Here is a 25,959-nt window from a genome sequence, read left to right on the forward strand (position 1 = left end):
ACAAAGAAATTCCCATTATATAGGCGCAGGATCTCTCTCCCTCTCCAGGTTCTCACAGTGACTCTAAAGAATATAAAATAAATAATATAGGATGAGGATTGGATAGAGGACACCCAATGAAAATTTTAAAAAATTATTGATCTGGGTTTGGGGGAAAACTTAGTGGGAGTGGGATGGAAGGGGGGAAGGTTTGTAGTTCCAAACTATTTAGTGTTGAAAGGCACTAGTTTAACCCATTAACACTGCATTTCTATCCACACCCAGTTTGCACACTGATTTCAATAGCTGGATAACAGAGCAAAATGTGTATTACTAGTATTATTTGTCAAAAGTGACCTGCCTTCCTCTCAACACTGTGTAAGGTTCTGTACATATATAGGATCAAACGAGTGCTGCTTTGAAGGGCATGCAACTTAGACTTGTGCATTCTAATTCTGCTTTCTCTGTTTTGCTATCCAGTCCTCCTTTCTTTGTAATGTTTTTAGTTTTGTATCATTATATTTATGATATTTCTTTGAAAATTGTAGGCATTATTTTTATGCTCATTTTTGACAAATTGTGATGGGATTTCTTTAAGCAAATCGTGTTTAAAATGTGTAACGATTGCAGCTGTAAAATTAATTTCATTTGTATTTAGTCAGGTGTGGGCACTGACAGTCAAACAATATCTAGCATGATAAGTGAGGATTCAAAAATAATTATGGGTTTCTGTTGTCTTCCATACTTTACTCCATTGTTTAACTTAACATGTAGGCTACTGCTAGTTTCGCTATAGCAGGGTCTCTCATTTTGTCTGCTGCTGTTTTTACTGTGCTGAGTCAGTAGCTACAACATAACCTTTTTTCTTTCTTAGGGTGCAAACAGTCTGAAAAACAGCTTTATCAGCACATGAAATGGTAGAACTTGTTGTCAATAGGAACTCTTAATCAAGTGGATCCTGACAGATTACTAGTCTATCAGTCAAACCTCATTTTTTATATGTGAGAATATCTGTTTTTATTACAAGATGTAGTAAAAACAGAGATGCTCCATATATTTATAGGATTTGTGTGTTATAGGTAACTGCAGTATAATCTGCCTCTTTCACAAATTCAGCTCCTACTTGGAAAATTTCCCTCTTTAAGGGAGAGAAATATTTCACTCTGTCTGCTTGGCCCTACATGATATCTTCCCACCTCATGCTAATACCAGTCATACCGAATTGTTCTAATTAGAAACATGCCAGTTCTGTGAATTTGGATTTTAAACTGCTCTTTCATTATACCATATATTGAGATTCCCAAAACATTTCACTGAGGAGTTAATAGCAGACTTAAAGAGGTTATAGGCCTGTGTTTTATCCACTAAACCACCTAGTCCACACCTGGAATTGCGCCAAGGAGTACATCTGCTATATATCTCAATGAACAAACTATTCTGTTCTGTAAGATTGGTATCAGCAGGGTCCTCTGTTTCCAACCATGCACATTTGCTCTGAGTCATGAAATTAATTAATTGAAAAAAATTTATTGTAAAATAGAGCAGCAGTTCTGATTTACTAGACTTCTGTGCATTTGCAAATATTTTTCCCCCTATGGCTAGAGATATATTAACAGGTTTTGTTTCAATAGATGAATTAATGTACATGTTTTAAACAGTGATATCAAGAATTAAATACTTGTAAAGATTTTGGCATATTCTGTCATATTTATTTAGATTGATAATATGCATCTCTCGGTGCACCCACTGTATCTACTGTACTTGCCTCCTACCTTATGTACCAAGCAACCTTTTCTCATTCTATACTGAATCAGCACTTCTTGAATGATCATACCCTGGCATGTTATTCTTCCATAAATGATGCTGGGGCAGTGGAGAGGGCCTGATCCTGATCCTGCTCCCATTAATTTCAGTGTGAGCAGGCCTCAGCCCTTAAACTGTGTTTTTGGACGGTTTTAGAATAAGAAGTGGTATCTCTAGAAATAGGGCTGACTTTTAGTTCATTTTACACAGCAGTTTTTTTGTTGAAATTGATCAACTGGCTATCTGCCTGGCTGGCACCCAGATATTTTGTACTAGGTGCATTATCTCCATTAATAAATAAAAAAAAGTTAGACTCAGGTATGTCATGGTCGGGATTGATGGACCTCAGTAGGTTCACAGGGTCATTAAAGATTTGGAGAAAACCACAGATGTAAGGGAAACTTTTTGAAGTTAAAAATCAATTGAAGTTTCGTGCCTAACTCCCCTTCATGCCTTCGAAAATCTCCTCCTACTTATACATTTTGTCTTCAAGTGTGGAATAAGGCACTATTCAGTGTGAGACAGTCTCAGAGTTTGGCCCACAGTAAGGGGGAATCAGTGAGACTCCCATTGACTTCAGCTGGAAAAGATCCTATGTGTGTATATATTCTGTTTCTCTTTGTACGTATATTATCTATTATCTATATAATACGATGGAATCCTGTGAAAGAATAATCACCCTCCTCACTCTCCCCATCATGTTCATCTCTATGAGTGGAATTTCAAAATGACCAGGGCTGGATCCTCAGGTCCTTACTTACTTATTTTTGTGTTGCTGAGTGTTTTTTCCTTGTATCTAGAGCTTTGTATCGTGTGTGTTTGTAATTTTATGTATACATATAATCTATTATGATGAACAAAAAAAAAAAATGAGCTCTGTAGGGCCTGATTCTGTTAATTCCTTTAACTTCAATTGACTTAAATAGTTAAATATCTGTAGTAAACTGAACTATATGAGTATTAATATTACAGCACATTAAAATATGGGAGTTGCCTTACCAAGTGGGGGCTCAGTGCTAAGGTGGAAGTAGCCTATTCTCAATATGAGTCAATATGAGTTTTGCTATCTATATGAGTATTGCTGCTCTTTACCAGATAATTTGTGCTTTGTATGTCTAATATGTAACATGTTGATTAGTGTTTTTGTTATACTAGGAAGGTATTTATTTTACCATATGCCAGGTCTCTTGCAGATTAGTCTACTTGTATGCAGTTTATTAGACGTATGGGGCAAGATTTTCAAAGGGGCCTCAACCTAACCTCTACTTAGGCATCTCTGCTTGTGTGTGTTTCTTGAGTAGACTTATGCACATGGGCGAGAGGATTTACACATGTGATGGCCACCATCTTGGCTGACATATTGGGGATTGACCCAAAGACTTCCAAAGTTAAAAAGCATGAGCCAAGCCTCTCTAGTTGGGATTGAAACAGACTCATATAATAGACCTCTGTAAAATGAGCACAGGTGGGGACCTGTAACACACTAACTAGTAGATTACGTATGCACAATTCCCTGTTGTCTAAATGGGTTTTGCATGTGTATATTTTATCATCTCTGCAGGTTACTGTGTTAAAAATTGTGTTTGCCCATGGAGAGTTGTACACACACAAGTGGAGACAGTGTTTTCAAAATGTCTTCAGGATTAATGGAGAACCTGATCATCCAGTTATTGTCTGAAACCATACACCCTGTGAATGCCCCCGCATACAATGTTATGTGTTTGTGTTTTTAAAGGTGATGGTTGTGGAGAGGATTATCTTTTTTCTGTTTACTTTATTAATCCAATTAAAAATATTCAAGACTAGGAAGTATTTTTCCGGTATTATGATCCCATTAGTTAAACAAAAGAGGTTATAAGCGCAGAAAGAAAACAGACTACAGTAGAAGCTGTGTAAATAACATACAATAACTATCAGTGTGCTCTGAAATATAACTAAAAATGGCAACGTCTTACTCAGCAGATCTGCTCCCTATCTATTCCGTTAGCTCTGTTGATATTAGGGATATAAATATACTTTTACTACTTTTTTACTTGTGGTAGTACTGCAGAGCCAACGAAGTTAAAGGAAAAGGAGCTGAATTCAATTCTGACTCATTCATCATCTATCGAATTGTTAATTAAGGGCCAAAGTCTGCTCTATGATGTATGAACAGAACTTCCACTAAAACCAATTAATGTTGAACCTGTGTATCTCAAGGCCGAATTTGCAGGACCAAAATCTGCCCTCACTGAAGGCAGCAGAGTTGCACAGATGTAAATGAGACCAGAATATGATCTGCAGGACCTTTCTGTTTCATGATGCTACATGAGCCAGAAAGAATTCTGATTGATATTCATATCTCAGGATGTATTCAAAGGTTGGCAGTTTGAAAATAATCATTTTGTTAAGTGAGAAAATTGGATTGGGAGTGAGACATAACAATAAACATGGAACCCCAAGATGCCATCTGTACATAGTCACTTTTCAAAGAAGAACGGCACCTTAAGAACATTTTGTTTTTTATTGGGGAAGCATATTGTCTCGTTAATATTTTCAGGATTCTGCGAAAGAGAAGGCGAGGCATGTGATTTCATGCATAATCACCAGTTACTGTGTTGTATATTCTGCAGTCCTTTCATAAAGATGCCAGTAATGAAAGCAAGGGACTCAGTATGAGAAACAACTTTCTATTAGGGAGGAAGGCTTTCTAGAATAGATACTGAAGCAGCAAAGAACAGAAAGTGGTTTTTGAGAAGTGTTGACCTCCTTTCGTGCCACTTACTGTGAATTAAAGCTGTGAGTGAGAACTAGTTTGGGCATGTGGTACAGCACTTACAGCAACTGCTGCCAAGGAAAAAGATTTGTGTTTCTAAGGAAATGCAACAAAAGAAAATGGTTTAAGAGCCAGTAGCTGTCACAGTGTAAAAGTATCTATGTTCAGATAGGGGGAAAAAAAGCTGAAATAGGTAATTTTATACACAGGTTGCAGTATGCTCTTATTCCGATAATGCAAAGTTCAAAAGCAAACAACTGTAAGCGTGCAGGGTTTAGCACATCTCATACCATTATAGCTTTCAAAGTCAAACTGGATAAAATCAGTTGTGACCTGCTCTATGCATGTGCTTGCACCATGACTTGACTGTTGTTTGTCATTCCTTTGGGAGTTATTAGTAACAGCGAGCTACCATATGAAAGGGATATATTTAAGGCAAGGAAACTGAGTTTTCATGGCTACTTGGGAATCCTTTCTTAGCAAACCAAAAGGGAAAAATTGTCAGCACTCCAAAACCAATGCTGCCAAACACTGTCAATTTCCACTACATTACGGTTATAAATATCTGGGGACATGAAGCCAGTTTACATACACTCAGTGATTTGTAGCAAGGATGTTATGAGAATTGGTCATGCAATAAAGTGTCATTAAAGGACAAAAACCATAGGCAGAATGTGAAGAAAAATTACTTCTATATTTATACAGTGCCTTTAACTCCTTTTTCTCCCTTCAGTTGGAAAGGGAACCACCTGTCTCTCTTGCTTATGTCAGACTGCTCCGTGGAGACATAAGGCTGTTGGAAAGCACATGATACTGTACATATTTACACCAAGCCCATATCTGATTGAGATTGGGCTTTGAGACCTGTGAGTTGACTAGTTTCTTCATCATACCTTTATGCATTAAATATGTGTTTGAACTCACTTGAAAGCCGTGTGATCTTATGATAGATGCATTTACGTAATAGTTAAATGACTGATCATGTGCTCTCCAACTCCTTTTCCATGCAAATCTTGAGGAAATTGAATATTATCTTATGCAGTGAAATGTCCTCAATAACAAATTACTGTTTAAAATAACCAATATTTGTATGTATATCAATTGCCTAGAAGATATTTTTGTCTGCTATTTGCATGATATGGAAAAGACTTTCACTAACAAGCGTTTTAAGCTACTTGGTGTTGTTTTCCCTTTGGAATGATCAGAAGTGTGCATATTTGGGGATGTATGTTCCGTCTCGCTTTTTTAAGCCAGCAAAGTATCTAATTTGTGGAAGAAGAGAAGAGTCTGAAATAGTAACAGGGACTCAAGCTTGAACTAGCAAGCCTTTGAGCAGTTCTGGGAATCCTTATTCAGTAGCAATTGGTAAAAATGAAGGACTACATTATGCCCTTGGATTCACCATTCATCTCTCACTCAAGGCAGTGGGAGCCAAATGGGAACATCTGACTGCAAAATTTGGCCCTAAGAGTTGTAATGTTCTCTTGTAAAGACATAACTTGTAATCAATGGGAGTTTTGTGTGCACAGGGACTGCAAAATCCGGCCCTTGGGGAGACACCGGCAGAGGGTCAGCCAAGGCTCTCTGTGCCACAGAATCACTGGTGCACCTCTACACAACAAGTTGAGTGAAGCGGTTTCTCGTGGAGAACTTTTGAACCTATTGCGCACTAGAGAAGTGCTGACTCAGGGAAAACTTGAGGTGGTCTGGGTGAAAGGCCAGTGGACCTGTGGATAAATGAACCCTCACACAGCGAGCACAGAAGAACGCCGGACAATATTCAGCTGTAGTGTACCGCAGCCAAGTGGCCCATCCCACAATTGGGGAGTGACCTTTTCACTCTGAACAGCTACGTATGGCCTGATTGTCAGAATTTCATAGAATCATAGAATATCAGGGTTGGAAGGGACCTCAGGAGGTCATCTAGTCCAACCTACTGCTCAAAGCAGGACCAATCCCCAGACAGATTTTTGCCCCAAATCCCCATTTGTATAGGAGTCAGGAATTTCATCCTTATGGGCTACATTCTACCACCCTTACTCATGATGGGGTTGCCTCAGTGATTTTGTTGGGACTGTTTGCTGAATCGGATACTACTCAATGTGAGTAAATGTGACACAATCTGGTCCTATTGCTTTGGCAGAAGGGCCATGTGCATTAATAGAAGAAAGGACTGGAATGAGGCCTATAGGTGGGATTTTCAAAAGCACCTAAATCACTTAGGAGCAAAAATGCTCTTGAAAATCAATGGGACTTATTCTCCTAAGTGACTTAAGCGCTTTTGAAAATCCCTTGCTATGGGCCAATGCCTAGGGCTTGGCTCTTGGGATCACATGATGAGACAAAAATCTCCACTTTCATTTTTAAAAGTATGTATCTAGCCATCATGGCTGCCAAGAAATGCTTGAAAATATGAACGTATAGCCCCAAATTGCCCTAATTCAGCCCTGACAGAAGGATGACTAGCCTGTGCTTCTCTTTGTTATTTTTTAGAGCACAGAAGATAGGGCTGGAAAGGAGCTCCTGGATCATCTATTCCAGGGGTCTCAAACTCAATTTACCTTAGGGCCAGTGCCAGTCCTCAAATCCTCCCAGCGGGCCAATGTCACTCATGCCGCCCAGAACCCACCCCCCAAAAAACTCCACCCCTCACCTGCCTAAGGCTCTGGGATGGAGTTTGGGTGGGGGAGGAGGTCTTGGGTAGGGGATTGGGGTGCAGACTCTGGGAGGGAGTTTGGGTAGGGGAGGGGGTCTAGGTGCAGGCTCTGGGAGGGAGTTTGGGGGCTGGGGGAGTGTGGAGAGGGGGTGCAGGCTCCAGGAGGGGGTTGGGCATGCAGCGCTTACCTGGGGCTCCAAGGCGGGGTGGGTCAGGGGGCCTCCGTGCGCTTCTGCCCCCAGGCACCGCCCCCGCAGTGTCCCATTGGCCGCAGGGGCGCTCGGGGTGGGGCAGTACGCGGAGGCACAGCCCTGCCCCTGGGCTGCAGGGAGGGGCCGGCAGCCACTGGAGCGAGCAGCAGATGCCGCTCAGCTCTGCTGCACTGCTGGGGCCCCTGATGGGGCACGCCCGGGGGCGGCAGGTGGGGCCAAGGGAGAGACCCAGCCCCCAAACTGCTGGAGCCCTGTGGGTCACATTGGGGAGGCTTGCGGGCCGCAGATGGCCCGTGGGCCGGGAGTTTGAGACCCCTGATCTATTCCATTCCCATATGTTAGCGCAGAAATCTCTTGTATACTAAACCCCTCAGTGCTGTAATATATGATTGATATTAATTAGGTTTTTGCAAAGTACTGCACTCCTCAACTTGAACTGAACCAGAAATAAATATATTGCCATATATTAACATTTTATTAGTTGAGAAGAAGACTAGGATGAAGGCACCTATGTGAAATCCAAAGTACAAGCTTCAGATAGAATTAATGCCAGCAGTGCCTTGAGATTAATTTGGTTACTATGGGTACAGCATAAGAAATAGTATACCATAATGTAACTATGTTTACTGATTCATTTCTGGCATTAAAAACTAAAGCCACATTATATATGCAACAACAGTCTTTTTTCCTTGGAAGAAGAAGGCGGGTACATTTTAGTAATTAAAGTGAATGTTGCCCTCTGAAAAGTGCCAATGCTCTACTGGAGGAAAAGCTGTTATTCTCCTTCAGGATCTGCCCCACCACATGTAGCAGAGTGTGATAGACCAAATGAGAACTGAGAAAAAAATGTCATCATCCCAGGAAGTTTCCAGTCTTCTACAGCTTCTTGTTAAGTTTCTTTTGTAACATGATGACCTCCATTTTATATGCCATTCAAGTGTATTGGTCAAATGTCACTTTCTAACATCATGTTTCTTCGTATCTCATCAGTATGTAAGAGATGGAACAAGTTTTGCATCTTAAGATGTTGAGAGCTGGGTAATAATAAAATAATGCAATGAAAGTACCATATATTCAGAAAGCAATTATTTTAAAGGGTTTCAGTTTTGACATGCTTAGATTAAGTATGAAGCTTTTGTTTCATACACTTGCTGTCAAGAATGTTGTTAAATACTGATACCACCTCCTAAGAGAACAACTTTTAAATTCCAAAATGCAAAGGATAAGCACTAAATATTTTGGTAGATATATTATGCCATAATGTCTACTGCGTTGTTCTTAATACAAAGCGCAGTAGGGCTTAATTAAAAAGTGATTGTACAATCTATCACAAACCTGCATTAGGGATATGGATGCCAAGAAAATTAAGTTGTATAGGTGGTGATAATGAAATCGATTTTTTATTGAATAGTTTTTATTTCTATGGCTTTGTTTTCTGTTCTTGCCTCTTTGTCAACAGTTAAGATATTCTCCATCCAAACTCTTTGAAAGAGCTAATTTGAGTCCGTTGCTTCTTTGTTTGCATGTTTATGACCCATTTAAGTTATTTTGTTCATTTTTGATCTGTTAAAAATCTTGATAAACTTTTGACTCAGAGAATCAGTGCAGAAGAGTATGATAATAAACAAAGAAAAGCAAGGCCTTCTGATCTTGTTTTTGCTAGTTCCTCCAAAGGAATATGCAGGTAACTACCAGCACAAAGTTTATTTTGATTTCATGTAAGCAAAATTCACGGAAAAACTAAAAGGCAACAGGTACAACCTGAGATATTACTTCACTGACTTACCCCATAATAAGTAATGGTCTGGCATGAAAACGTGATAAACAGAGAGCAGTAATGAAGATGAAACTATACTTCTTGTAGTGTAAGAGACAGTGAGGAATGTAAAATGAAAGTAAGAGTCTACAAAAGCTAGGCCAGATTTATCTCTGGTGTAACTCCATCAACTTAAATTCCATCGATTTTTCAATTCTATTGGCACTCCAGTCATTGGAATTACACCAGGGATAATTTCTGCTAAAGCCAAGCACAGTTATTATATACAAAACAAAATGTAAGGAAATAGTCATTGTGTGCTGTGCCATGTAATAATTCCTCACCAAATAGTAAGTCAATCAGGGTTGAATGTGCTGTTTGAGAAGTCACATTATTAAATATTTAGAAATGGATCTGAAGCAAAGTAAACAATAAAACAGTAATGATTTGAATACATCCTTTCTTCTTTCCTCTCTCCTTTTTATACTTTAAAGAAGTTGGTGTTTGCAAAATACAGAGCTGGGCTTTCCTAAGCAGAACTCTGGGATCAGCCAGCACAGCTTCATTTTCATATCTTAAGTTCTCATGTTCAGTTTTGCCACAGTGTCCTTTATGCTGTGAACTCAAACAGCACAACAAAGAGGAAATACTGCTTTAAATGATCTTGCTGCTCGTCCTGAGTCCACATATTGCAATGCACTGCACATCGCAGCTAGCAACTCCTGTCGTGCTTTGGCGCAATATGCAACGTGGGATAATGTAATAGAGAAGACAAGCACAGCACAAGGCACTGAAAGCCATAAGAAGCACAGAAAACTTACATTTCTGGTATGCAGCAGTACAGATATTTGAAAGGTTAGGTTCTGTCTATTTTTAGCATTGGGACTGATCTAAAAATGAGGGTGATGTAAAAATTACATGTCTCTCTCCTGGTTTGTCAGAGATTTTGAACAAAATGTATAAAAGATACTGCTCTCTAAATCAGATGAGATTTTTTGAAGTAAAGCAGTGCCTTTTATTTAGAAGAGAACCTTTTATATCCTTGATTAAAATACCTTTACTGTCTATTTCACTGTCAGATGAGCATTTTTAGACTTTAGCAAAATTAAAGAAATATGACTTATCCACTTATTGTCTGGGAAGATTTATTCCCTTGTGTAAATGACTTTTTAAAAAAAATTGGTAAGACATTTTCTCTGGTATAAAATAAATCTGAAGATAAATTATCTGTACTGGTTAATATTCCCTATCATTAAAATGGCTAAATGAAAATCAAACATGTTGTTATTTAGTGCCTGCATCCCTTTCATGGGAAATAAAATTGAACATGTATATTGGGCAGGAATTGCCAGCTATGCTATGATTTATAGCGCTGTCCAGGGCTCGGATTAACCTTTACCATGTGTTTCCCCCACCCTATCCTAAAACTGTCAGCACTCTATCCCTAAAGTATATGTTTGTGGTTGGATTTGCACACTCCCATTCAGCTTTAAAAGAAAATCTGCAAACAATGTAATATTATCTTGAGCTGAAGCACAAACGCTTTTCCATTTCTTTGTAAACAGGGCTGCATGTGAGAATGAAACAGCTGGAGATATACCTTCACAAAACCCCTTGGGATGCTTCTTAGTCATTTCTCCATTGTATGCAGTTTTGGTTTAATAAATTGGTAATAATATTATGATTAAGTGCTCTCTGGTTTTGATTTGCTTGCTTTTTTTTTTTTTTTTTTACATGCAGGATCTATTTGAAATTCATAAATTAAAATAAACTTCAAATTAAGCAGCTTCCTATTTTTGGTTGGGTGGTTGGTTCTTTTTTGGTGGGAGAGGAAGGGTAAATCTGTGAACATAAGTGAAAGACTGATGCTACAGCCATGCCAAGGGTTTGGTGCAGGCACTGCTTCTGCTCATGCATCTCAGTCCTGATCTGCTGTTCCAGGTGTGGAGTTTTATTAAGCAGAGAATGCAAATATTGCTCAATTGTGTCAACTTGCCCAGGAGCTTTGCAGTGGGGAAGATATTCACTAGGGACAAGCATGAGGCCAGCAAATTCATTTTACTTGTTGCCTGACATAGATTTGAACTTTAAATGGGTCTCCCTTATGGCTCATAATTTTGGCATTGAAATGATGAAAGAGCAGGCATACAGAAGAGCTTTCAGGATAGGGCTGGTACATATTTAGTAAACAAATAGCAGACATTAACCTATTATGGACATAGTCAGTGTCATGTGCCTGCGGGAAGAGGACATTATAACAATACTAAACTTAGTAGGAACAAAGAAGTTCCCAGATGAGGTAGTAAAGGCTAATGCAATACCAGTTATGGAACATTGCTACCTTCCCATTTCATTCAAGGAGAAAGCTCTGGGATATAGGAGGTTGATCCACATCAAAATGAAATAAGGAAGAGTTTTCTGGAAGCGTTTCTGCTCTGAATTCTCTTGTCTCCATCTCCAGTGATAGGGCCTATTGAAAGCCCACTGAAGTCAATGGAAAGACTCCCCTTCACTTCAGTGGGTTTTGGATCAAGCCTATGGTAACAATTTTCAACACGGCCTTTCTAACTTAGAAAGGCTAATGTAGTGCCCATCTTTAAAAAAGGGAAGGAGGATCCAGGGAACTACAGGCCAGTCAGCTTCACCTCAGTCCCTGGAAAAATCATGGAGCAGGTACTCAAGGAATCAATTCTGAAGCTTAGAGGAGAGGACAGTGATCAGGAACAGTCAGCATGGATTCACCAAGGGCAAGTCATGCCTGACTAACCTAATTGCCTTCTATGAGGAGATAACTGGGTCTGTGGATGAGGGGAAAGCAGTGGATGTGTTATTCCTTGACTTTAGCAAAGCTTTTGTTACAGTCTCCCACAGTATTCTTGCCAGCAAGTTAAAGAAGTATGGGCTGGATGAATGGACTATAAGGTGGATAGAAAGCTGGCTAGATCGTCGGGCTCAACACGTAGTGATCAATGGCTCCATGTCTAGTTGGCAGCCGGTTTCAAGCGGAGTGCCCCAAGGGTCGGTCCTGGGGCCGGTTTTGTTCAATATCTTCATTAATGATCTGGAGGATGGCGTGGACTGCACTCTCAGCAAGTTTGCAGATGACACTAAACTGGGAGGAGTGGTAGATACGCTGGAGGTTAGGGATAGGATACAGAGGGACCTAGACAAATTAGAGGATTGGGCCAAAAGAAACCTGATGAGGTTCAACAAGGACAAGTTCAGAGTCCTGCACTTAGGACGGAAGAATCCCATTCACTGTTACAGACTAGGGACCGAATGGCTAGGAAGCAGTTTTGCAGAAAAGGACCTAGGGATTACAGTGGACGAGAAGCTGGATATGAGTCAACAGTGTGCCCTTGTTGCCAAGAAGGCTAACGGCATTTTGGGCTGTATAAGTAGGGGCATTGCCAGCAGATCGAAGGACGTGATCATTCCCCTCTTTTTGACATTGGTGAGGCCTCATCTGGAGTACTGTGTCCAGTTTTGGGCCCCACACTACAAGAAGGATGTGGAAAAATTGGAAAGAGTCCAGCGGAGGGCAACAAAATTGATTAGGGGTCTGGAGCACATGACTTATGAGGAGAGGCTGAGGGAAGTGGGATTGTTTAGTCTGCAGAAGAGAAGAATGAGGGGAGATTTGATAGCTGCTTTCAACTACCTGAAAGGGGGTTCCAAAGAAGATGGATCTAGACTGCTCTCAGTGGTACCAGATGACAGAACGAGGAGTAATGGTCTCAAGTTGCAGTGGGGGAGGTTTAGGTTCGATATTAGGAAAAACTTTTTCACTAGGAGGGTGGTGAAGCACTGGAATGGGTTACCTAGGGAGGTGGTGGAATCTCCTTCCTTAGAGGTTTTTAAGGTCAGGCTTGACAAAGCCCTGGCTGGGGTGATTTAGTTGGGAATTGGTCCTGCTTTGAGCAGGGGGTTGGACTAGATGACCTCCTGAGGTCCCTTCCAACCCTGATATTCTATGATTCTAACTGCCTCTTTTCAACTTACTGCACATCACTTTCCCCAAAAAATGTGTGGACACGTGGTTTGGATAAAGTAGAAACCAAAAAAAAAAAAAAAATTGACCTGAACTTGAATCATAGATCAGATCATAGAATATCAAGGTTGGAAGGGACCTCAGGAGGTCATCTAGTCCAACCCTCTGCTCAAAGCAGGACCAATCCCCAGACAGATTTTTGCCCTAGATCCCTAAATTGCCCTCTCAAGGATTGAACTCACAACCCTGGGTTTCGCACGCCAATGCTCAAACCACTGAGCTATCCCTCCCCCCTCGTCTTTTAGAGTGTTGAAAATGTGTGGCCAACTTTCCTCCCATTGTATTTCATTACTCTACACTGTCCTTTGGCCCTGGTTTTAAGGTAGACATGCCAAAATAGTGAACCAAACCTCACTAGAGGTGGGTGAACCACAGAAGGTTTGGAGTTTTCATTTGTTTGAGTAAAGACCCAAAAGTTGGCATGCTCACCTGAAGGTTAATTAAATGATCTGAATGATTTGGGTCTTGCACATTTGGCCTTTTGGATTAATTGTGCTGATCAAAGAATAAGGTTTGAAAGAATACCTAGACTTTCAAATGCTATCAGTTGGACACCAGGAAACTTTTGAAGATTCATCCAGCACATGTTTACATATTGCAAACTGTAATGCAAGGAGAGCTATGGCTGAAACTAACACTTGGGCTCAGTTATGGCTGGCAGGAACAACTCAGGGTAAGGGTTCATGTGAAGCTGCTCCTCCAGGAGACATTGTTCCTAAGTGAGGATCTGTTGGCCCGTGCAGAGAGTGGACAGTGCCTTGACCCTGCCTCCTCCTGGCTGATCTCTGCCCTTTTTGATGTATCTTATGCCTGCAGGAGCATGAGGAAAGACCATTCTCTGCACTTATGGTCATTCAGAGACTAAGCTGGTGCCAGCTGCTGAATGGGATAAACTTCCTGTACCCTTTCCACACTCTTTCCTTCCCCATACTTGCTTACTCGGAAGTCAGGCACAACCTGGCTCTTTATATGGTGCAAAATCAGATTTTTTAATTCCCATTGTTTTTGTATATTTTATTTTCCTTTGTGTTCATAAAAACCATATCTATGCCCCGTATTACAATAATTAGGTCAAATGACTACCGTTTAGAATTATTTCCACCTTATACTTTGTTTTAATATAAAAAATGCCACGAGCAAGGCCCAAGAAAAAAGGCTGACTCAGTTCCACGGAGCTCTGTCTGAGGAAGTTTTTATTTGAACATGAGAGATGTGTCGGTAAGGCTGTCTGTCATCTCTAGTTTATTAAAAAAAAATTGCTAGGAGGCACTAAAGCTGTCCATGGCCTTTCCCTCTGTTCCTTCCCTCAAAGGTGCTTCATTCACATTGACTTTACTATAGCTGTTTTGTGTAAAACAAGATTTGATTTTAGAGCATTTAAAGATTAGTGTTCTTTTCAGTACTGTGCTGTGTACACTCCAGTGAAACCAATTCCCCAGCCATTTTACAGAACAGACAAAGTTAGAAAGCTATCTGATGTTTCCCCCCCATTAGATACAGTAATGCTTTGAAGTGGAGCTGGTAGGGAAGGGTGTCGTGCTTGCCCGTAGCAATGGGAACTCCCCAACATTTTGGTTTGTGCTTGGAGATCCCAGCCCCATGAGCAAGTGACCACATTACAAAACCATCTCCAAAACTGAGTCGAATTGGCACCAGTAGAATGGTCAAGGATTGAATGGCCACTGAGCCTGAGCTGTCCTTTGCAGTCCAGAGTTGAGGTACATCTTTGGAATGTTATGAAGAACTTCCTCTGCTATCACCCATCCTGTAGATATACCAAGGACTCAGTTTCCATGGTTTTTAAACTCCTCTTTTGCAAGCACTACTTTGCATACAAACATTATTTTGAAGGAAACAAAAATTTGCATAACTGTATGCTTCCTATTCAATACTCTTTCCCTATAAGTACTACCTGTGGAAGGCAGCATTTCTCAAATGTTATGTCAGCTGTATATGAACATATGTCACATAGAATTAGTGAAAATGGCACCATGACCAGTTCAAATATGTGTCATCTCAGGAGAGAAGAAAATGCATACCCCTATAATGGTTTATTAGAGAGGTTTAGCCAAGTCCTCATAAACTAGTTCAAATGCACCCTGAGCACACCAGGGACTCTTTAATGTGCAATAATGCAAATCTTAAAATGATGCCCATTTTTTGGCTTAGTGGGTGGATATGGGGCTCTTTAGATGACATCTATGAAAATGGTGTTATGCTCCCCTTTAGAAATGTACAGAGTTAATTTGCCTTAGAGAGCAGCCCATCTAAAAATAGATTTAATATTGTTAATAGTCATATATGTTAGTATTTACAGTACTGAGCACCAGTAGTGTACACAGCATTGTACAGATACTGAGGGAATCGGAGTCCTTGCCCAAAAGAGTTTACTCTTAATACACCTTACACCTTAAGAGTACTTTAGGTGAGAATGTTAGAACAGTCTTAGCTCCTAAAAAATTGCCCCAGGGTTACACCAAGGCACCTAGTATGCTCCATATGATACCAGATACTGAGGTTATCCTACTTAGGCTCTTCTCAGAACAAGTCAGAAAAATATTGATTATTGTTAATGAAAAACAATGGAAGAAGTTTCTAGAAGTTACTATGAAAGCTTAAGGGAAATTAAGTTACGACTGATGCTAATAAGTATAACCAGGAGAATCTGGATGGGATTTTCCAAAGCACTTATGAGAGTTAGGAGCACAAGTATTATCCCTTAGGTGTGTTTGGAAATCCCACCTGTTGGAAATGCAACTGTTGCCTGGCTGTTTCTTGTGTTGGAAGAGCAATTGCACACATGGAAAAGTTCAATAACAGTAAAGTGTTCAGCCTGCTGTATGGAAATGGTGCTTTTGAACACTTGGGGCCAGACTGAGTGGGAATGCAATTGAAGAGCTTGCAAGACACTTGCCCCTAGTGCCCACAGTCAGTCTCTGCATGCTTCCTAGGGACTTAAGAAAAATGGATTTTTTTAAAGGGTGGGGGGGTTAAAGAAAGAGAGAGAAAAATAACTCAGTGATTCCCATCCCATTGCTGTAACAAAGAGGTATCAACAGCGATCTGTGGTCCCAGTCCTGGAACAGACTCTTTGCAGGCAGTTTCCTGTGCTGGTATAGAGGACCACTGACTATAATGGAGCTCTACTCAGGTGTAAGAGTCTGCCCATGTGCAACAAGTTGCGAAACTGGAGTCTGTCTTCCTTACTAGCAGGAAGTATCTGTTTTTTTTGTTTGTTTTTTTCTAAATCTGCTCTCAACCCCTTATAAAGGTTTCTATAGGAAACTGACTCCTTTATGTGGTTCAGCTTCCCAAGACTGAAAAATTCTAAGCTCGCAGGTGTGATATAAGAAAATGGGTACATTTCTTTAGAAATTAGTCTTTCTTTAAAACAGTGATACCAGAATGAAAGACATTGGTCGTACTACTTTTGAGGAGGCTGACAAACTGTTTTTTTGCTGTTTATAGCGAATATAGCTTCTGGAAAAACATGTGTTCCAAAAGTTAGGTAAAACCTATTATAACAAGCATATTATTATACAGTCAATTTTTGGTGGTGACAAATCCCTTACTCTTGTCTTGTTTTAATAATATTCACTAATAAATAATTTCATAATGTTTATTAAGGGGAGATTTCAGAAATGCCAAAGATAGTTAGGAGTCTAACTTTCAATAGGACTTAGGCTCCTAAATCATTTAGGCACTTTTGAAAATCTTGCCCTAAACTTTCAGTCATAAAGGGCCATGACTGTGAAACCCTTACTCCCACTGATGAGCACTTAATCTGGTAATTGTTCATCTTCAGGGCGGTGGGGTTACTCACGTCTGTAAATATTTATCAATGTGAGTAAGGGCTGTGTAGTTGTGCTCAAAGTATGTGAAAGTATCTGTTTCTAGACCTGATGTTGGCCAAACTCCCATTGTCTTCAGTGGTGGAGGACTGAGGCCATTGTACCAGTATTGGAGATAGACAAAGATCTTTTACCCATTTTTGACTCTCTGGAACATCACAGGTTCAAGATGTTATTGGGTTCCAGTGCTGCTTAGAGCAGACTGGTAGAAAAAAGGAGCAGAGAAGAAAAAATCTAATAGGGCAAAAATGCAGCACACGGCTGGCAGAGTGGTAAACAAATGCAAAGTGAAGAGGGGTAGAGAGAACATTTCTAATAAAAAATTAATACAGTTTATATACTTTATATAGGACACCCATTTGTGCTAACTTAGCTTCTGAGCAGTGTTCTTCTGTCCTTTATACATAGCACAGGCTTATCTTACATAAAAAAAAAATTGTATGACTCCTGGGGGAGGTAGTGGAAATGAGTTTAAATTCCATGAAAACTGGTTTGTAAACTGTAACTTGCTGAGACTCTAACATGTTGTTTATGATTTGTGAAACCTAATGGTTTGCTCATCATTAGACTGCAGCATCTCCTCTAATAAAGTAGCTAAATCTGTTGAGTATCAGGAACATACAGTACTTGGTGGGGGGGGGGGGCATGAGTACATCCCTTGTTGATCAGTGGCACGGGTGAGAGAAAAGGGTATTAGAAGAAAGAGACCGAGTGAAGGATGTGTGCAGAAAAAGATTGCGGGACTAGAGATAGGATCCTAGGAGAAGAAAAAGCAGAATTTTGGAAGCACAGCGAAGCAGAGACGGCATGCTTGGGAAGCAGAGGAAGAGAAATGGCAGTCAACAGAGTGCTGGCCTCACAAGGGGGGGTGGGGGGTGGGAAACAGTGCCAAGGAGGCCTGAAGTCTTTACCATAAAATCTCTCTGACTGAGGAGATTTTTTGTTTCACATGATGCTGTAGGGCAGTCTAATTAGTTTGAAAAGTCTACTTGTAATGAGTGTGTCCTCAGTAACTGCCTAGGAAACACATTTGTTCAGCTTTTAGCATTTACAAAGCATTAGGGGTGAAAGTCACTGAAACTGGCACAGGGAGGTGTAAGAATCCAGGTTTCTTCGGGGAGAGTAGCTTTAATTTCTACTGTCAGTATCCATTAGAGGCTGCGTCTTCATGTGTAAAGGCTGCACAATCATATGAACCCATCTTTTACTTTGGAGTAGCCTCCATAAGCTACCAACCTGTTGGAAGGCAGTTTGTGGCCATTGCCTTCTTCCTTGATAGATGTGGCCCTGCCATCGCTCTTTACTCTGCATGAACAATAGGAGAATCTAATCCCATAATTTAAAACCCTCTGTCTACACAATTGCTTATGATCACTTCAAAACTATTTTCCATCATGATATACTATTGTAACTTTGTTTTGCATTACATATATGGTTGGTTACAAACCATGTTTAAGGACATTGATAAAAGATATCTAATGGGCAAGTTCATGGTAAAATTTGAGCTAGACAGTTCTTTAAAAGGTAAACCATAACAGACTGAGAACCCTTGTTTAAACCATGTGATCTGGAATCGTGTTGGAAAAATGGTTTTCAAGTACAGTTTGGTCAGAACATTCCTTGACATCCATTCTGGAAAATTGTTGCTGCAAGAATAGGTCAAGCCAAAGTGTGGATGGGCCATAAGTAAAGCTCTAGAGGCCCTTATACTGTTGTTAGTTGTTGCTGGTACTATCCACTACGTGCTAGGAAAGTTCTCCCATCTCTAAAGCTTGTATGAAATCACCACAAAGGTTACAGTTTGTGTTTATCAGTTTATTTGCTAATTTGAAGCAAAAGCAATGAAGTGGAATTGTAGAAAATAGAAACAACACGAGCAGGTCAAAATATCCAAAACAGCAATATAAAATGTTCCAGTGTAAATACATTTCTATAAAAGGTGTGAGTGGAACTTAAAAAAAAATGATGGATTCTGTACAGTCAATGAACACAATTATAAGTAGGTATTGAAGGAGAATATTCCACCAAGCATGGATCCACTGATAATAATTAATAAGAATCTACTCCACTTCAGTCAGTCGGGTGCCCAACGTTATTTCACAGTTGACTGTTCTGAGGGTAGAGGTAATGACCTTTGCCCCAGATCTTAATAATTTACTGCAGTTTTATCATTAAATCAGCATATAATTGGGAAGGAAATTAGGTTTTTTTCATGGTGAGAGCCAAGTAATACCGTTAATTTAATCATTTGTAGGAAAAGGCTTTCTGTAGTCACAGGGTATTTTGTTGTGGGTTTTTTTAATTAAGTAAAGTAAAAACAATGTCATTTTTTGTCATACATGTTTGATGAAAATATGACAGTGTGATGTGATTTGCAACTTAAACACAAGCAGGGAAATCTGTACTTTTTTTCAAATCCGGCAACAATAAATTGTCAAATAAGCCAAGTGTTTTCCTGTGACTTGTTACAATTTTTGGAATGCATTTAGTATCTGAAAAATAACCTCTTGCAGCCTCTTTTTGTCTTTTCTCTCAGCAAAATCTCTGTAGCTTGATAATAACTACATTCATTTAGCATTTAGAATAATCAAGTTTGCAAATAACTTAACAATGAATATGAATATTTCATAGCAAGGAGAATGACCAATTATGGTTTTGTGACTATAACTAGCAGGACAGCATGACTCATATCTAGCACTTATATTTTGCAAACTAGACTTTTGAATCCAGCTAATTAAAAAGACAAAGACACAACTTTTTTAAAAATGAAAAGGCAGGTGGAAATGGTTAAACAAGACCTTTTTTTTTTTCTGTTGTGGGAAATGTTCTGCAGTTATGTTTGGTACCTTCAGTTTGTTATGTATTCAGTGTGTAGTGTCATCATAAACCAGTTGCACCTGCAGCAGCTCCCATTGTCTCAGAGAGAGAGAGCTGTAAAAGGCTTAAAGAAGAAACACTTCTGTTAATAGCATGTCGTGTTTTCACATGACAACGAGAGCATTCTTGTTTTTAAACAGAAAATGCACAGCCCAGGTCAGTGAGGTTGGAATATAGTGTTTATACAAAAATGCACCCTGAGGCAGCACTGAGGAAATACTACTTATATGAAAATGCAGACAGGAATCTGAGCAGTTATGGGCAGGACTACAACAGTTGTATTTAATAACACTGTTTTCCAGGATGCCTGCATGAGAAATGGAAACGATTAGAGAAGAGCTGAAAAAAGAAATCTGTATTTCAGTGAGAGCAGGATCAGGCCCCTTCCCTTGTTTGTAGCAGATGCTAAATAAGTAAAGTAATGTGTTTGCATTGATGTTTGCAGCATCACTGTGAGGTACAATCTGTGTAGATACCTTTGCTTGTAAAAAAAAAAAATTAGCTCCAGTGGTTATTGATCAGAAGTTTCTAATATACCACATTTTAAAAAAAATACTCCACTAGGTATAAAATGACTAGTAAAAATTAATCATGCAGTAACTTTTTACACACCTCTCTAATAGCATTTCCAAATTAAACAGCACTAGTTAGCCAACCCTAAGTAGCCCACTTAGAATCAAGGTATTCAAAAAATACATGTTTTAACTCATATTAGAGTTACTTCACTTTTGTCTTTGTAATAAATACAGCTTTGTCTGTTTGTTTTGGAAAAAAAAGAAATTAAAAAAAGATTGTAGGGGATTTTAGTTATATGGCAACAGCACAATTTAGGGGGGGGTGGCATTAAAATCTGATTTTAATCACAGTGTGGTGCTGAAGACTCAAAGGTCTGAGTGGTTTTTAAAAAGATTTACTTCACTTAAGCCTAGGTCTGCCTCTGACTAGTGACGTCACTAGTTTTAGCAGCAGCACAAGAAGGCTGGGTGAGTGACAGCCCAGCCTACTTTTTAAATAGCTTTGTCATGTGACTGGGAACAGTAGTAAGACAGGTGCCTTCAGTTCACTCTCAGTAAGGGTCTAGTTGCCTGCATGAGTGTATGCTCTGTGTGAGACTGTGGATTGTAGTTTAAAAGCTATACTGCTGTCATTCAGGAGCTGGATGGCGTGGGACATGTGCAACCAGGACTCTGTATGGAGTGATATAGAGGTGAGCTTTGCATTATGAACAGTGTGAGAATTGTCTTGTGTGCAACCCTTCTGGAGGTAATTTTTTTAAATGGAATAATTATAAAAGTATACTAGATATCATATGTTGGAAAGAAGTCTTATGTGAACCCCAGTAACTTTACTAATTTAAGGTTACTCTATGATGCCTTGAGCAAATCAAAGCTTAGCTGCTGTCATCAGTATCTCCTGCAGTTGGAAACTATTTTCATGTGCCTTTGGCTCGCTTTCCAGTCATATGCAATATTTATGCTCTAAGATATTGATATGAATCAGTGTCTGAAGTCTTTCCAGTGGCATTTAGTGGCCTGGTTGGAAAAATGCCATGTCTATTTATAATTAGATTAAGACTTTTTTTAAAAAGTTAAAATTAATCAGTGGTTTCATATTTTGATTTTTTTTGGTTTTGTTTTTTGCTATGCTCTGTTCAGGATTTTTCTCATTTATCACTTGCAGAACTGACACACACAGTCAGAGAAAGATGAATATGATGTTGTTGCTTTATTGTTTTAAATTCCTTTAAAACAGATTACTGGAAATAGATGTTACTTTACTTCTGATTATTGAACTGGATTATAGTATTGCAGTTAAAATGTTCCATAGGACAAGGTTCTCAGTTAATTCAAGTAGTCCAGCAAATAGTTAAATCCTACTGTACAGCAGAGACAACAGGATGAACCATGAGAATAGAGTTTATGCGGGACTGCGTGAGCTGCTGCTGCTGCCGCCGCTGCTTCTATAAAAATAGATGGCAATACATCAAATCCACAGCTTCTGCTGGCTACAGTTCATAAAGGAAAAAAGCAAGCAATTCCCTGGTAATCTCTGGAGTATAAAGTGAGGTTTGAGGATTTCTGCATATTTGCATTCAGCAAAATGGAGCATTATCTGAAAGTTCTGGCAACTTGTGAAGCAAAGGAAACTTTCTTTGGACCCAGTTGAGAGGAATCCAAAAGACAGACCTGCTCAAAGGAACTGACCCCCTGACGGCAAGTTTGGAATAAGTACTTAAAATGCTCCCCTTAGAAATCTTTTAAATAAGATGCATATATGGTGCAGAGATACACATCTAAAGTGAAAATGTGCTCTGTACTCTGTTTGTACAATTACATTTTTCCTATCTACTAAGGCATGCATCGGATTCTTAACTCTTTTTGTCGTGTTTTCAATATTTGCAGCACACCATTGTATCCACCGATTTCTGTTTGCATATTGTAATTGCTCTTATCTTGTTTTGATTTCTTGGTAAAAGGGAATAGATATGGATAATTCATATGTCCTGTAGCTATTATGAGTCAAGGGTGTAAGTGGATGACTTTCTGGCTCCAAAGTTCTAATTGTTTCTGAGTAGCTGGAGTATCCTGTGGGTTGTTGTCTGGCTTATAGAGTGGGTCTCAGCTGCTGTAGCTTCATTTTTCCATCCATGTATTATTCCTAATGCTGCTAGGATTTGATTGAGGAACCAGCTTATATGGAAATATTGAAGATTTATTTTAATCATCAGAGTTCCTGCAGTAATTTCAAGCTAGTAACAGAATCATTTATAGCAATCTTTTTTTTTTTCCACAGAGAAAAAAGGGTTGTTCTTAATATTAATTGTGTGGCGGATAGGATTAGCTGTTGGTAGATTTTTACCAACTGGCTCTTGCATTTTACTTTGTATAGCAACATAGTGGTGGCTGCATGCTGCTTTGGCTCTGGGGATCACCTTTATGATCTACAGTATTACAAGCAGCAGGTACTGTAGGCAGCTTTCATATTTTGAATCGTTAATGTTTGTTGTCAACTTAAAATGCATTATACCCTCTTGCACATAATGACAGGCTAGCGTGTTGCTTAATAAAGGCCTGCATCACTATAGCTGATCAGAGTCCCCAGTGTTTCACTGTTTAATGAAGGTGATGTACAGTCAGGTTGCAAAGATTGATAGAGAGAATCTGCATGGCACACATTCCATCAAGTCTGTCATTCTTTACTAGGTTCATCCCCTTGTTGTTTCAACAAACTTGTTAAAAATAAAAAGAAGATTATTTTTACATTAATATAATTAATGTGGCACAAGTCCAGTCTTTTATTTTTTTTTTTTAATTTACCTTCAAAGGCACAAAGATGTCTAAAAGGTTAATGAAGAATTATACTTAATTATAATGATTCATTATCATCAGTGCAGTTAAGCTAATTTATTGTTTGCTCCTTAACAAAGAAAAAAAGTCTGTTGGGGGTGAAATAATACACAATAATTAACCTTTTGTGTTTAGCGACTACTCTGTCCTCTTAAATCTTATTATAAAATTAAGAATATAGTTGTGAAATAACTGTCATACCTGTGAAAAGACAGTGAAATGTGTTATGGCAATGCAGGCACACCTGTTACAGATGTAAAGGCAAAGAGTAAATATCAACATGTCAGATGAGGACAGTTATAGGACTTGGAGTGTTAAACCTGGCATCATCCAAAAGCCAAATATAAATTAATAACAGGAACACTTGCTGCTAATGTGTCTCAGATTAGAAGCATAATACCATATTCAGAAACATTGATTTTATTATCATGTCAACATTGGCAAGAGCATGTGTACTTCATTTCAGCTGTTACATTTTTTAAGTGACATTGCCATCGTTATAGACAAATGAAAGCTGCGATGGACATTTTTTATACAGCTGTTTATATTGCTTAAAACACCCATTGCAGGACTTTCAACATGCATATTACTACGTCCCTACGATGTTTAACTAGGTGATGCACAGAGTGAAGCTATTTTTACAAACGAAAGTAGTAACAGATCAGCAGGATACTTTAGAAGTCTACGGCATCAGTTTTAAGCCAGTGACCTCCACAACACAAACCTGGGAATGATGCTGAGAATCTACCTTTTCAGTCAAAAACTAGATTATCCTTTAATGAGATCACAGATTTCATCTGTGCATCAAAAAAAGGTCATCTCGGCATTATAAGATTGCTGCTGGAAGGTTATGTCAGCGCTAGAAAATGGGGAAGCTTTTTAATTTCTTTTTCTTTGCAGTTTTTCTGTGGCCAAAATAAAAAGAAGTAAATTTCATTGTACAAAATTTCACCTAAGCAAGGCCTTGGCCTGTTGAAGTTCCAAGCCCTCTTAAATAACAGGAAGAAAAGCAATTGATATTTCAAAGGCTCCCCTTGCAATCCCTAGGTTCCTTTGCCCCTTGGCCTATTGTATAATTGTCTTGTAATGTCCTGGTAGACTAGTGGAAGTTGCATGGTAAATTATAGCCTTTACCAGCTGGACTGAGTCTATTGACTCTGTTCCTGGTTCCCAGAGTGTTGCTCACCATTATGCTGCTGCATATAGCCCATGCAATGAAGACTTGCAAAGATTCCCAGCTACAAAAATCTCAATGAAATTTATTTTATTTAAATGTATGTTCAGCTCGCTTATATCACTGCAAAAGGCAGCATTTTCAAGAGCAGCATAACAAATACTGAGTTATCCACATCGGTTGGCATGGTAAGGTTATTGCCCTACAAACCTACCTTTTTAGATGGTGGTACTTCTGGGATTGACTTCATTTGAAGTTGAACCTAGGAGATCATTCAAATTGCCCAATCAGCTAACTGGAGTTCAAGAGTTTCTGAGGTCTGGATTTTCTGTTTGGTCCATCCTTAACATTAACACAAACTGATAAAGCTAGAGACAATAAATTAAAGGCAATGGTGAAAACCCATTCTCAGCTGACTTTGTTATGGCTTTTAACCACTTAATTGCTGGATCTGCCAGCAGCCTCTGTACAGAAGAACCCTCCACCTTTCTTTCCATTGGTTATCGCTGAAGGCATGGACTTCAATTGTATATTTCTTGGTTTCTGTTAATAATGAAAAATGGTTCAGGTGGTATTTTTGAATTAAAGTTTCTGTGCTACGGTAGAAGCATAGTATGAAAGTGTGTATTTTTTGTAGCTCAGTTGATACCTAAAATGACTGATCCTGACGTACTAAAGAAAATATTCTGGGTTTATATTAATGAAATTGATATTATACTGGTCTGTACTCTATTTCTAAGGTATGCAGAGGATGACATTCACACTAGTGAAGAAGGTCCACACACTTTAGTTCCCTCCCCTTAGTCCCATAATACTGGGCTTAAATGTTGCATCTGCTCTATGGTGAATTTCCCCAGCAATGACGGGAGGCTGAGACAAGTGTAGCATTGCGCTGAATGGGTAGGCCAGAGGAAAGCTCCCTCTTGGTGCTTCTGATATAGCTGCTGCTTACAGACCGTAAGTCTCTTAGCTACAGCAGTGTACACACATACAACCAGCACAGCCACAGGTTGGGAGACTCCATAAACTAGCCATGACTGCTCTAGCACTTGGCAGGCGCATGAGGTACACTTCATGATTTGCTTACTATGAGGACAATATTTTAGAACCACGTTGTTAAAATCTGTGCAGTTCCCGAGGGTGCTGATAAGCCAGAGCCTTTGGTAGATGGGTATAGAAGTGCATGGCCTGTGGCAGGCAGGCACAGTGTCTCCAGGAGCTTTGGGAAGTGAACAAAGCAGCATCTACTGCTGTATCCTTCAACAGGGTGCAGTACATGTGGCAGTCAACATCTTGACTGATTAAACCAAGGCCATCTAGAGCTGAAAGCATGAGCCTCTGCAGCTTGAGGTGCAGATCTAGCCTGTATAGCTGGCAGCTGTAACAGACTCACATCTTCTGTGGTTTGGGCATAGAGGAGGATGCATAAAACACACTTGCCAGTTGGTTACCCATGCACTCCCACCTGCGCTGATTCCTTTCTGCCGGCTGGGATGGA

The 25,959-nt window shown here is 39.5% G+C and overlaps 1 protein-coding gene across 1 annotated transcript in view; it reads left to right on the forward strand.

The window, feature by feature from the left end:
- Positions 1-21,099: 21,099 nt before the first annotated feature.
- PPARGC1A (PPARG coactivator 1 alpha) overlaps positions 21,100-25,959 on the forward strand; it is a 68,767-nt gene continuing 63,907 nt past the window's right edge. Inside the window, exon 1 of the mRNA XM_065405366.1 lies at positions 21,100-21,147. Within this exon, the coding sequence (XP_065261438.1) occupies positions 21,100-21,147 (48 nt within the window). The remainder of the gene's footprint in view (positions 21,148-25,959) is intronic.

The sequence above is a fragment of the Emys orbicularis genome, chromosome 5 (assembly GCF_028017835.1).
Source record: "Emys orbicularis isolate rEmyOrb1 chromosome 5, rEmyOrb1.hap1, whole genome shotgun sequence".
NCBI classification, from domain to species: Eukaryota; Metazoa; Chordata; order Testudines; family Emydidae; genus Emys; species Emys orbicularis.